Here is a 13,875-nt window from a genome sequence, read left to right on the forward strand (position 1 = left end):
CATAAAAATCGATCGCGTAATTGTGACACAGGTTGGGTTTTGTGTCATATCTCCGTGGTCTTTATCTCGATTCCTTTCAAACCACCAAAAGGCACTCCTACGATGGTTACTCCATCTACATAGCAATTTTCAGCTCATTCCATGAAGCGGTTTACCCTGTAGGCGTGACAACAAATCGATCTTGTTTTACGCGAATAATCGGTCATAACTCCTGAACCATTCATCGGATTTGTACCAAATTTGATGCTAGGATTCGCCTTTGGACTCCCTTTCTGTGTGCCAAATTTCAAGGCGATCGGAGTACGCGTTTGCTTGTTATAGCAATTTTTGCAAGTGTGCGAAAAGACGAAGAAGAAGAAGAAGAAGAAGAAGAAGAAAAAAAAAACGAAGAAAAAAAAACGAAACTTTGGCAGCTCGTATCTCGGAAATGGCTGGAGCGATTTCCTTCAAATTTGGAATGTAGACTCCCTTGGCTGGCGGGCAACTGTGTAGCAAATTTGGTTCCAATCAGATAAGTGATCACCGAGATACAAATGTGTGAAAATGACGTTTTCGTTCTTCCTGTCAATATACTCACGGGTGTGGCGCGCCAGCTTCTTGGGCCGCACGACACACTACCGTGTGTCTTGATATTTCAAAAAGTTAAATGCATGTGTTGCATAAATTTATGGCCTGCATATTGTATCAGCACTTCACTATCTCATCGTTCTTATGACTGCTTGACATCATGCATTATATTTGTGACTATATCACATCATGTCAATATATCCACAATGTTTTAACATACCATACAAGTTTGGACTAGCATCTCAAAACTACTAGTGGGAATCTGACACATATTATTGTACTTGTATGTACAGCTCTAGGTGATACCTACAGTTGACCTAAAGCACACAAATACGTATGTAGCTAGAGCTCCCAAGCCATTATTCACTCTTTTAAAATGATGTGTTTTTAAACTTTAGCTTAATAAAAGAAAACGCTTGATTTGGTGCAAAGAGCAACAAAGAACTACTGAAAAATTTCAGGATGTCATTTTCTACGATGAGTCAACTGTGCAGCTTGAGCAACACAGCAGAATTTGCTTTCGTAAAAGGATGCAGCCAAGAGTATTGAAGCAGAGGGCAAAACACCCCATTAAAGTGCATATTTGGGGTGGAATCTCTGCCCGAGGAGCAACCCAACTATTCATTTTCTCTGGCATTATGAATGCCGAGCGCCTTGGAGCAGTGTACAATGCAGGATTGTTGCCATTTATAGAGGAACGTTTCCCAGACCACCATAGATTGTACCAAGATAACGATCCCAAGCACTCCTCAAAATACATTGAATGTTTTTTGAAAAATAAAGGAGTAAATTGGTGGTACACGCCACCTGAATCGCCTGATTTAAACCCAGTCGAACTGGTATGGGCATCCCTAAAGCAATACCTAAGAAACTCCGCTAAACCAAAGAATCTAGCTGAACTGAAACAAGGGATTAAACAGTTTTGGCGGACTCTAATGCCTGAAGTGTGCCGGAAGTATATCAGCCATTTGAAAAAGGTGATTCCGAAGATAATTCAGGTGGAAGGTGATCCAAGTGGATATTAACTATAATTTATATACAATACAATACAATACATACTGTTCCACATCATGTCAAAAATTATGCCTAAATCACTACATTGGGTTGTTCTAAACTTCTGACTGCTTTTTCAATTTTCTTTTAAGCTCCCTCCCCTGGTCATCAATTTTAACTATACAGTCGTGCCAGTCACTTTCTTCATCAGCTAGTTTTTCTGAGGGGTGAACTTCAAAAACTTTCTTCTTTACATAAGATATGATCTTGGGGTCTAGTTTTTGCTTCTCTTTCCCAGTCACCTTATCTTTCCCCCTCCCATTAACGTTACTGTTAATTCTGGTGGTAGCATCCACAAGCTCGTCCACCATTGCTGCGGCTAGAGATCTTCTGGTTTTATGCCTCATGATCATGGGGACGAGCTTGCTTGGGGGGGATCGGCTCATCTTCCTACAATAAATACATATTACAATTAACATTTTACAAAAATGATAACTTACTAAACATCAAGTATAAAGCTGTACTACATGTATTTGCACATACTTGTATTTCTGTACAAGTTATTGTAACTGTTTGTGTAATAAGCCTAAGGTTATAAGCATCGGGACTTCTACATTCGATTAGGGATAATGGAGATAAAAAGTGAAGGGAGGTCATCTACACCTATGCATAAAATAGTGTATAATTCCTGACTCAGTTGTATACCCATAACAGATTAAATCTCTACCGGTATCGCTACATTTTAGCACGGCTAGTTCTGTCAAACATGTACAGTTAAATAAGTCTTCCAGGCCATTCTATGGTTTACTCCTAGTTGAATAAACAGATTGAGATCAAATATGTACCGGGTGACTGGTTAATTGCTGGAGGTTGTTGACTGCCTGTTCCTGCCTGCTGTTGACTGGCTTCCTCCCTCCTTTATAGAGCTGGCAGGTCCCTGGTTGATAGGGCTGGCAGGTCCTTTGTTGATAGGGCTGATAGGCTCCTTGTTGACAGGACTGATAGGCTCCTTGTTCCCCTTGTACATTGGGTTGGTAGTTCCCTTTGTCCGTAGGGCTGGTAGTCCCATTGTTTCTCTTGTCCATAGGACTGGTAGTTCCTTTGTTCCCTTTGTCCATAGGGCTGGTAGTCCCCTTGTCCATAGGACTGGTAGTCCCATTGTTCCTCTTGTCCATAGGACTGGTAGTCCCATTGTTCCTCTTGTCCATAGGACTGGTAGTCCCCTTGTTCCTCTTGTCCATAGGACTGGTAGTCCCCTTGTTTCTCTTGTCCATAGGACTGGTAGTCCCCTTGTTCTTCTTGTCCATAGGGCTGGTAATCTTGTTTAAAGGATTGGTAGCCTGATTGAGCCGATGGTAGTTGGTCACCCTGGCGGTATGGTGGGGGGGTTGTGTCGGATCCATTGCCTAGGTGTTTCATAACAGGCTAAATTTCTAGGACTTTAATCATACCTGAGCTGGTAAGTGTGCTAACACTCTTACAAACACTCTCTAGTTGAAGAAGGATTTTCTCAAATCGAAATTCCTAGCAAGATAACAAATTAGTCCAATGTATTCATACATATGTATGTATACAAATGTTTTACAAAATATTAACTCGACTCACTATGACTGTTACACGTACTATATATATGAGGGAGGGTGTATCCATTCACTGGACAGACTACTGGATTTGCAACGCCCAAAATCAGGGAGAGACTTTGGTAGTGGTGTGTAGCATAATTATTGTTAGAATTTTAATTATCTTCGAATTCATATGTGTTATGACCTCATGCCCTAACCCCCTGGTAAGTGAGCACACTGAAAGAAACCTTATATATGCTATCACCAATAGACACTTATGTACAATGTCAATATCTTTAAGACGGTATGGTAACATGTTCGACTGTGCTAAATACTTTTTACAGTACATGTTAATATAATCCAGCTATAAGATGTACCGTGTAACAACAAACATTGGCAAGAATGTCATTTGCAGGAACTGAATTTATTTTGCTGAAATGTACACCGGCTATAAGTAAATCGGTGCTGCAACATAAGTATTTGGGACATTATAGCAACAAATTTTGGCGGAGAACTAAATTTGGCGGAATTGGCAAATTGTCATCAAATCGCCAATTTTTACATTTCGCCACGGTACGTACAGTAGTTCATTACAATGTTAAAATTTCGATACATAAAATTTTAAAAGATGGCACATGTATAGTTAAAATTGCTGCAAAACACATTAGGATTGTTTATCTTCCCAATACTACAGTGCCAGTCCGTAACAGTACACATTTAAAATCAATTCACCTGTTCATCATTGTATCTTCGGATTTCTGCCTTCAAATTTTCCATCGATTCAGCAATGTCATTTATATCAATCTAAAAATATGAAATGTAGGCATAATTAGCAACATGAGATAACAAAAGCACAGTAATACACTATCTACTCTTAAAAGTTTACACAAAAAGCAAAGCCTTTGGCTATCAGGTTAGAATGATCACGTGATCATACAGCACTGGGACACATGTCAATGCAGAAAATCCTTCTGAGACGAGATTATTCCTCCAGAGGAGGCAGGGCTTTTTGATTAGCATTCTTTATGCGGAGAGCTGTGATCCCAGTCCATACCAATGCCGTGAATAGTGAAAAAGTCTTAGACAAAATGCTCCACACAATCTATGGTAGCATTAATCTGTGTTACAGGTTAATTACGTGTATCCTTAATGCTTCCGCTTTGTGCTAAGCAATGCTCATTTCAAAACAAGTTTTATACACAAAATTGATGAGTACTATCTTCTTGGGTAATTTATAGTCTATTTTTAAATCAAAATTCATTGTCTGAAGCACGTAAGTTGCTCTTGTAGTCTTTGTTTTTACTATCGTACTAAGGGGACACGCCCATTGTAAACACAAAGCACTATGCTACTCCTAGTAGCCTGAGAGGCCAGCAGTGTATTTTACAGGGCTGTTAAATGGTCATATAGCTCGAAGCAAAACAGTGCTGTTAAATGGTCATAGAGCTCGAAGCAAAACCTTTTAAAGCATTTTCAAGATGCTACTACACCAAAATTTCAAACTAGCCCAAAGCGACTGTCCTATAGCAAATATCCTATACACACATGAACCTGTTTGCCATCAAAATCATGAATTATCATTTTCTTTGTAATGTCAACAGCCTATAGTACAAACAAAAGCATTGCAACATATAACATATGTAAATGATATTGTATAACAATGAATAAGATAGGCCTAAGGAGCAAGATTAAAAGCTGCATTACTCCCCATGTGGGTAGAAATATTTGTTGTTTGATGAATATAATTTGTAGCACAGTCATAAAGTACAGTAGTGGACAAAAATGAATTACCCATTTCTGTTTTATGCAACGGAATTTCCATTCCGCTTGCACTTGACATTTTTGTAATGACGGCGGCTGAAAGAGTGGAGTTGGAATCACCAGCAAAAGAGCCCAGTGGAACACAAATGGACTATAGTTCAATGCATTAGACTTTGAACACTTTACTACGAACAAGTCGCCAGCCTTTTGAGTTGTTAATGTAAACAGCAGTGCCACAAAATAAAATGTGCACTAAAACTGCCCTTAAATTTTAATAGCCGTCATCCTTGGATTATACTAAACGTCCTATTTCACCGAATGCCCTTACTGAACAGCTAGAGTCTGTAAAGCCAATCAGTGATCATACACCGTGCACATAAGAAATTCAAATGCAAGCATGCACACAGTGAAAGTATGAATTGTGCTTACCGAGTTTTTGTCATCTTCTTCAAGTGAACATTCAGGTTCTTGATGCTAGAAGTACATATATTAGAAAATAAAACACCAAAATCGCATTAGTGACTCGAGAAAACATGGAATAACAGAAACAGAATAACTGAATCACCAAAATTTATGTTGAAAACAATTCATAAATATTAAGCATATACACTCCACACATCTGCAGAATATTCAATGGGGAAGGCAAAATCATCGGTCTGATTTTTATGTTGAATGCTTATAAAGAATCCACTCTACAATGAACTTTTAAATCTGCTTAGTTATAGAGACAGCACAATCACGCGAGTTGATAGTACTTTTATTAAATTACTAAAAGCCAACTGCTAAAAACAATGGTCAAACGAAGAATAGCTCAAGAAAAGAATGCACACAAATTTATCCACTTTGCAAATCAACGTACAACGAGCATACAGATCTTGATATACAGCAACCACATACAAAATAGGTTTTACTACTAAATGCTAATCCTTACTTTTGATCTAGGTGAGCAGGGAGGAAATTCACTGACATCAATTATAAAAGGATCCTGTAAGGTATTTGAAAAATTGTTTTATGTCACATAAAGATAAGAGTATAGTGTATTTGCATGACAACATGGCATACCTTGTCACCCCCTCTCTTTGTTTCATCTCCCTTGTCACTCCCATCTTCATCTACTGTCATCTTGTCAGTCTAATAAGTGGAAATATCTCTCAAACCCACCAATACATAATGGCAAGAGTGTATAATATAGAGAAAGAGAGTGTCCTACTGGAATACACTCGCCAAGCACACTGCTTAAAGTGATGATGCAATAGGCTGTAATCACATAATGTGTAAATGATTTGATCCTGGCCAATGCACCTGATTGCTGAAGAAGCATGATACCATGCAAATGCCATAGGTCAGGAAGTTTATTCCACTAGTGCCATTGACACCAATCAACAAGCCTTTCAGTTGGAGTTTCAATTACACAGTATACTCTAAATAAAATAATAAAGCCAAATTTCGCTATATCCCTGTACAGTAGCGGACAAAATAAAGTTTTTGTTCAATTGGCGTTCCGTTTAAGCTCAAGGTGGCAAGCAAACAGCCCTATTTCTACAAACCAGTTAGCCCTTCACTATTACAAGTTGCATAGTGTTGTGTAATATAGAAAGACAAATATTTTGATGCACAATAGTACCGGCACTAAAGCCAGCAGCTTCCTTTATAGACAAAAGAATGCATAATTACGTAATAGAAAATGCATAATTTTGATAAATTTGATGACGCACGGATCATAATAGTTACCAGCAAAACATAATACACTGTAACTTACTGCTGGTTTCTTGTTCTTTTCACCACCATCATCATGCTACAGTACAAGAGTGTAACAGTACATGAGATATCCAATTTACAATTCAATTATGTACCTTTAAACGTTTTCTTTTTCTCTTTGGTTGTTTCTTCTCCTTCTTCTCGGTGTCTGCTTGCTCTCTAACACACTCTAAGTAGTTACCTATGCACATATATACAATTTCAAGTTTGATTTGAGATCATCTAAAATCAATTTTTTATTTCAATCATTTAGACCATGGTCACAGATCACAGCACAGTATATATGATACCACTTGTACAATTTCCTCTGTCCCACTACTTTTATATTTTTTAAATTAATTATCAAAGTACGTACCTTCTCTCTGGTCTACTCAAAAAGTACTTTAAGACCACAAGGTTTAGCAATTGGAATAATGCAGAATGCAGCAAAGGCCATTAACACCTGGAGGCTTTCTTCCTTGAAACATAGTCTACGGCCTCAAATTTTGGTTCAATGGACTTGCCTCATCCTTCTCAGCAAGATGGTGGCTATTTTTTAATAAAGGGCTGCACTACCTCCTGCAAAGTTATGGCCGCTTGTTGACAGACTTCAGGTCACTGAAGTAGAATATATAATTATCCCTTGAACTCCCTACATATAGTGGCAAAAATCGCTAAATAAAATTTCCGCAAAGTCGCTGTTCCGCTATTCCGTGTTTTATAGCCTCCCTCGAAGGATTGCTAGTGCTATGCAAACATGAATTATACATCACCTGTAAACAATAAATCAGCTTCATACTCCTTGTCCGACCAAATAACTCGGCATTTCTCATCGTTGATGCTTTCTTCAATAATTTTATCGCTCCGGATAACGCTAGTTCCCTCATCGCCGAAGTCCACCACAGCATTTGGCTTTGCAGATCCTAGAAAAAGAATTAGAACGACAGGTACAATCTTAACATCGACTTCCAAGTACTCAACGAAAACTATAAGCCCTAAACTTACCTTCAGATACACGTCTTTCAGAGATCCTGACCATTCTAAGTGCTAGAGTGTTCTTTGGAACCGTTCAGTTCAAGGCACGTGGTGATTGTGGTTAGAAGATCACGTGCAATTAAATTCTAATATATTCACTGTGCAGGGCAGGGGTGTGATGCTTTAGCTCCCGAGCTCCTGTGCTGAGATCACTGTAAAGTTCTTTGAAATCACTGTAAAGGTCTTGCTCAGATCCCCTGAATGCGACATATCTTGCATTTTTACTGCGTGGGTTCCACGGTTTCCACGCGTGTTTCACGGATTTCGTGAGGGCTCCACGATCATGCATGGAATCATTGCGTGGTTCACCACGAGACTGCATGGTTTCACTAGGAAGTAAGGCGAGTGAGTAAGCGTGGACCACGATGGCCGTGACAATGGAACCACCGAGGGGTCCGCCACGACCTTAAAATCCTGTACGAGATTCCGAATCCCACGAAATTTCAGGCAAGATTCCGGATTCCAAGAAATATTTAAATTACTGAAATCCAATTAACAAAATTAAAATCCTGTATTCAAACAAAATTAATGACACGCTAGCCCTACAGCAATGCGTGGAAAGGTAACAGCTACCTCGAGCTACTCTCTTGGATAGACGATCAGTGCCTCGGACACTCTCCTCGAATGCCGGCGAGCTCAGACAATGCTGCTCAACTTCGTGTTCAACTCGCACCTAAACTTCATTAGCTACTCATTGTAGACTTCGCTGTACCTGGGATAGGCTCTGGATTCGCCTTGTGGTTCGCTGTTAATCGGAGACACAACTACAGACTCGGAAAAACTCGAGACTCGACTATTCAGCAGTTCGACTCTACACTCGTGCTCTGTTGAATCCATAAAAGCTCTTAAACACCTATATAGACACAGTAAGTTTAAAGCAAGTGAAATTAACAGCTCAAGGCAAGTTATAACAGGCCAACAAGCTTATAGCTGCATCTCGAGCTGCATACCACGAGTTGCACGCTATTAGAATATCCGGAATTATTCGGAAATTCACGGACTTTAATCAACCAAAAGATTCCAGATTCCAAGGCAAGATTCCAGATTTTGTGCGAGATTCCGAGGGATTCCAAATGACTTGTACGGGATTCCAGCCCGTGACGGACCCCTCGGGAACCACGCATACACTGACGTGGAAACATGCGTGATCACGCTTGGAATAGTGAAGTTATAGTTGAGCTGTACCGTATTTTTTACATCTAGTTGTAATTCCAGCATTGCTGTGTGTATATTTAATAATAATATATCATGCTAACCTCATCCCGAAGATGCAGAAGAGTGTCTTACTGAGTTCCTGTCATATTTTACGTCGGTTTGTGACAGAACATTAAAATCCTAACCTTTTGGCTAAAGTGTGGGATATAACTTATTTTTTACATCTAGTTGTAATTCCAGCATTGCTGTGTGTATATTTAATAATAATATATCATGCTAACCTCATCCCGAAGATGCAGAAGAGTGTCTTACTGAGTTCCTGTCATATTTTACGTCGGTTTGTGACAGAACATTAAAATCCTAACCTTTTGGCTAAAGTGTGGGATATAACTTATTTTTTACATCTAGTTGTAATTCCAGCATTGCTGTGTGTATATTTAATAATAATATATCATGCTAACCTCATCCCGAAGATGCAGAAGAGTGTCTTACTGAGTTCCTGTCATATTTTACGTCGGTTTGTGACAGAACATTAAAATCCTAACCTTTTGGCTAAAGTGTGGGATATAACTTATTTTTTACATCTAGTTGTAATTCCAGCATTGCTGTGTGTATATTTAATAGTAATGTAGGAATGACTGTTGCTTTAAAAGAGGCAGTATTACCCACTAGGGACTTGTGAGAAGGCTATAGCATGTGAACACAGACAGTTTTTTTTATTTATAGAAAATACAACCTAGCTAGATATTTACTCCAAGTAATGCAGTGGCGTAGCTACCATTGAGGCAACCAAGGCAGCTGCCTCGGTAAAAAAAATGCTCAACTATATACCGTATAGTAAAAAACTTTGGCGGTAAAAAAGTGCGACAAAACCCCTCTGCATGTCGAAAAAATTGGCGGAAAAAACTTTGGCGATTGAAATAACATTCGCCAAAGTTTTACTGTAAGGTGCGTAAGGATAAAACGACAAGGTGTCAACTCATCAGTTAAGTAGTGTAGTAAGTGTATAGGTAGCTAGCGTTGTTGTTATAGCAGTACTTTTGTAGCTACTGATCTAACGACGTGCTATAGGAAAGGCGTGCTTCTCTATCTCCTGCGATGCCGAGCAGCGTTGAAACCGGGTCACTACTGCTGACCCGGATGACCCACTGATCCGGATAGCAATCCGGGTCGTACCCGGATTTGACCCGGATGTTACCCGGATTATTTAAAGTCGAGGCGTGCGATCAGAGCTATGTTTCGGCATAGATTATATAGTGTTTCGGGTATTCACGAGCAAGCGAGATTACGTTTTGAGCGTTCGATTCGTGTTGAGTAAACGAGTAGTTATGTGATAACTAAGCCGGTAAGTTTATAATTTAAAATCAGTCAGTGAGTCTGGTTTTACGTAGCTACTGTGAATTTACAGACAACAATTGGGTGTGGCTTCGTGCATACCTAGTATTACAATTTCCCGATATATTAAAGTGGGTGTGGCTCACAGAAGTGCTTATCCTGCTGCAAGACTAGACTATATGATTATTATGATTATGATTATGATTAAATACGGGTAAAGGCACAGCCTGCATACCCGATCAATGCAGTAATTATACAAAATAACTCTTGAATCAATTAAATGACTTATACAAAAATAAATCTTGAATCAATTAAATGACTATCTAATAATGATTTAAAAGTGTTAATCGAAGAACTATTTACAACATAATTAGGCAAACTATTCCAATTGTTGGTGATTCTATTGATAAAGTAATTAGATCTACACAATAGTCTTGAGCGTTCCTTAAACAATTTGAATTGATGCCCCCTGGTAATAGATCTTGAGTACGTATATATATATCAGTAAAATCGGTGGTGAAATAATTGTTAAGAATTTTGAAAAGAAATATTAGATCACCTCTCAATCGTCTATAATGAAGAGATGGCAAATCTAGTTGTGTCAACCTCTCTGAGTAAGATTTGTCTTGAAGTTGTGGGATGAGACGAGTAGCCCTTCGTTGTATCTTCTCTACCTTTCTGTTGTCTAGAATGTAATGAGGCCCCCAAATAGGATTATTGTATTCCAAGATAGGTCGAACTAATTATTAATGCTTTACAATGCAACATACAATTACAATTATACATGTGTAGGTGGGTATAGATGAAGAAAAAGTTGCATTGATGGTCTGCCAGCAACCTGTGCTGGCAGCCGGGAGTTAATTAAACTTATGTAGTAAAGTTAATTGTCAGTCCAGAATCATAGCACTTGCTGCATCTACAGCAGTAATGATAGGTGCAGGGATTGTCAGGAGAGAAATTTGTGGTGAAGTGTTGCCATAAATAGTTCTGAATAGTAGCTTTGATGACTGGTAGGGACTGGTTGATGTCAATGCAAGGTAATTGGTTCCATATCCTGGGAATTCTATTAAAGTAAAAGTTTCTGGCATAGTTACTATTAGTGCGGACATGATTTAGTTTGTTGGTAGACGAAGACCTGGTGTTGGAAGAGCTAAATGATATGTAGTTGTATATGTTAAATTGAGAAGATGGCTGTTGTAAAGCTTTGACAAGGAACATAATATCATAGAGATCGAGCATATACATTAGAGGTAAGATACCTAACCGGAGTAAGCGTGTTTATAGTCACTGACATAATCAGCTAGAATGAACTTGGTGGCTCGTCTTTGTACTTTTTCAAGAATAGTGGTATCTTTGATCATATAAGGATTCCACAATTGTGAGCAATAAGTTAACTGAGATCTCACTAGAGTTAAATAGAGAAGTTTTCTGGCTCTGATAGAATGGCAGCTATGGAAGACACGCCTCAGCAGTCCTAAATATTTATAGGCTTTAGCAGTTATGATTTGATAGTGCTTGAACCAGGACATATCTGATGAAAGCTGCAAACCTAAGTCACGATGAGAAAGAAGCTGTGGGAGTGGGCAGCCATCAATAGAATATGTGGTAGTGAATTTACTGTTGAAACTCAGGTGGATGCATTTGGGTACACTGAATCTAAAATCATTGTTAACACTCCAGGTGAATAAATGGTTGAGATCTTCTTGTAAGCACAGTTGGTCAGAAGAAACAGCAATACTTTTAGATAGCTTGGTATCATCAGCAAACTGGAATATACTTGAGAATTTTATGACAGATGGTAGGTCATTGATGTATAGCAGGAAGAGCAGTGGGCCAAGGGTGCTACCTTGAGGCACCCCAGACAGGACGGGAAGTAAGTTGGAAATGGAATTACAGATTCTTACACATTGTAGACGATTATGTAGATAACTGCTGAACCACTTATGGAGATTACCGGAGATTCCACAAGACTTCAATTTATTTAGCAGTTTCATATGTGGAACACTGTCGAAGGCCTTGCGAAAATCCAAATAAATAGAGTCTATTTGATGGCCTTGAGTGGTGACTTGATGGATGCTGTTCAAGTATAGCAACAGTTGTTGGGTAGTTGATCTACCAGGAAGGAACCCAAATTGACAATTTGTGATATGGCTGAGTGTGTGATTGATTATGTTGTTATAAACTAGAGTTTCAAGGACTTTAGACGTGTTGCTGAGGAGGGAGATCGGACGATAGTTCTTTACTGAAGATCTATCTTCTGATTTGTATACAGGTACAATTAAATGAATCTTCCACTCCTCAGGAATTGACCCAGTTGACAGACTGAGATTAAAAAGATGGCATAATGGACGGGTTAGTGAGAAAGCACAGTTTTTGAGGACCTTGGGACTAATTTTGTCGATACCAGTAGCTTTGTTAGGGTCAAGTTGGCACAGAACATAGTATACTTCATCCTCAGTGAATGTTAGAGAATTTATTTGATCTGGATGGAGTGATGGAATGGTTTGTTCAGAAGATGTTGGAGCTGTAAAAACTGAGTGGAAGTATCGATTGAACAGACTAGCTCGGGAAGCATCACTTGAAGCTGTAGTGTCATCGAGATGTACAGTAGGTGGTATTGTGCCAGATTTAGTATAACTTCTAATATAGTGATAGATAGCAGGATTAGAGGATTCGGCATAACTGTTTATGAGGGAAGACTCATAATTAGATTTGGCCAAAGCTACACTTTGTTGAAAATGTTCATCAGCTAGACGAAGTTTAGCAGTATTATGGGGAGTGGGTGAACGTTTATGAGTTCTTCTGAGAGTGTGAAGGCACTTCAACTGATGCCTTATATCACGACTAAACCACTTTGGATACTGATTAGATCGCAACTGAAACTTGGGTATAAACAAGGACATTGCTTCTGAGATTACCGATTTGATGGTAGACCAAGTGCTTTCAACATCATCACAGGTTAAGCAGTCAGCAATGTTAGAATTTAAGATAAAGTCATTCATACTCGTAAAGTCAGCTTTTGAATAATCATAAGCTTGTAATGTAGTAGTATTGTGAAGTGGTAGACAGTTTTGGTTAATACTGAAGGAAATTGGGAAATGGTCAGATGAAATCTGAGAACATTCTGGAGAACATTTTGTGCCAGTATGTTGCCATGAATGTGTGTTGGGTAGGTTATAAGTTGGACAAGATTCAATTCAAAGGTCATGTCGCATAAGTCTTCAGAGGCTCAACAATTACCACACATTGTTTCCCAGTTTATATGTGGTAGATTAAAATTACCTAGAAGAACAACACTGTGTGACTGCTGGAACTGTGATATGTGATCTGATAGGAATCGAATTTGAGATGATGTTGGATCAGGAGGAAGGTATACCACACATAAGATTAGGCGTTTGGGTAGCTTTAGTTCAACAGTCAACATCTCAAGATTGGTGGGGGAGGGTAAGAGTTTACTGATGATATGAGTTCGAACGGCAATTAGGACTCCTCCACCTCTAGACCTACGATCATTGCGATAGATAATGTATTGATTTGGTAGAATTTCATTGTTAAATACATTGCTGGTTAACCAGGTTTCTGTAATAGCAACCAAGTCATATTCATGAGAGTAAACTAAGGATTGGAATTGTGTTAACTTATTAACAATACTTCTAGTGTTTATGTAGAAACAATTAGGTAGTCATTGATTTTGATTAGGAACAGAGGGTTGTTGATTAGGGACAGAGTC

The 13,875-nt window shown here is 38.8% G+C and overlaps 1 protein-coding gene and 1 long non-coding RNA gene across 4 annotated transcripts in view; one reads left to right on the forward strand and one right to left on the reverse strand.

Moving 5' to 3' along the window:
• LOC136250605 (uncharacterized) overlaps positions 1 to 13,875 on the forward strand; it is a 91,162-nt gene that overhangs the window by 58,352 nt on the left and 18,935 nt on the right. The window lies entirely within an intron of this gene.
• LOC136250586 (uncharacterized) lies at positions 1,569 to 7,726 on the reverse strand. 3 transcript variants are annotated; one of them, XM_066042807.1, is made up of 12 exons: positions 7,626 to 7,726; positions 7,394 to 7,543; positions 6,737 to 6,822; positions 6,643 to 6,678; positions 5,946 to 6,014; positions 5,815 to 5,868; positions 5,313 to 5,357; positions 4,674 to 4,724; positions 3,855 to 3,926; positions 3,012 to 3,084; positions 2,406 to 2,966; positions 1,569 to 2,010 (listed from the first exon to the last, which is right to left on the reverse strand). In XM_066042807.1, exons 1-11 carry the CDS (start codon positions 7,657 to 7,659, stop codon positions 2,479 to 2,481), a joined length of 1,158 nt encoding a protein of 385 aa, XP_065898879.1. In that variant the 5' UTR covers positions 7,660 to 7,726; the 3' UTR covers positions 1,569 to 2,010; positions 2,406 to 2,478. The 3 variants fall into 3 exon arrangements, with proteins under 3 accessions (XP_065898879.1, XP_065898880.1, XP_065898881.1); XM_066042808.1 differs by lacking the exon at positions 4,674 to 4,724; XM_066042809.1 differs by lacking the exons at positions 4,674 to 4,724; positions 5,815 to 5,868.

Source organism: Dysidea avara, chromosome 3 (genome assembly GCF_963678975.1).
Source record: "Dysidea avara chromosome 3, odDysAvar1.4, whole genome shotgun sequence".
NCBI classification, from domain to species: Eukaryota; Metazoa; Porifera; class Demospongiae; order Dictyoceratida; family Dysideidae; genus Dysidea; species Dysidea avara.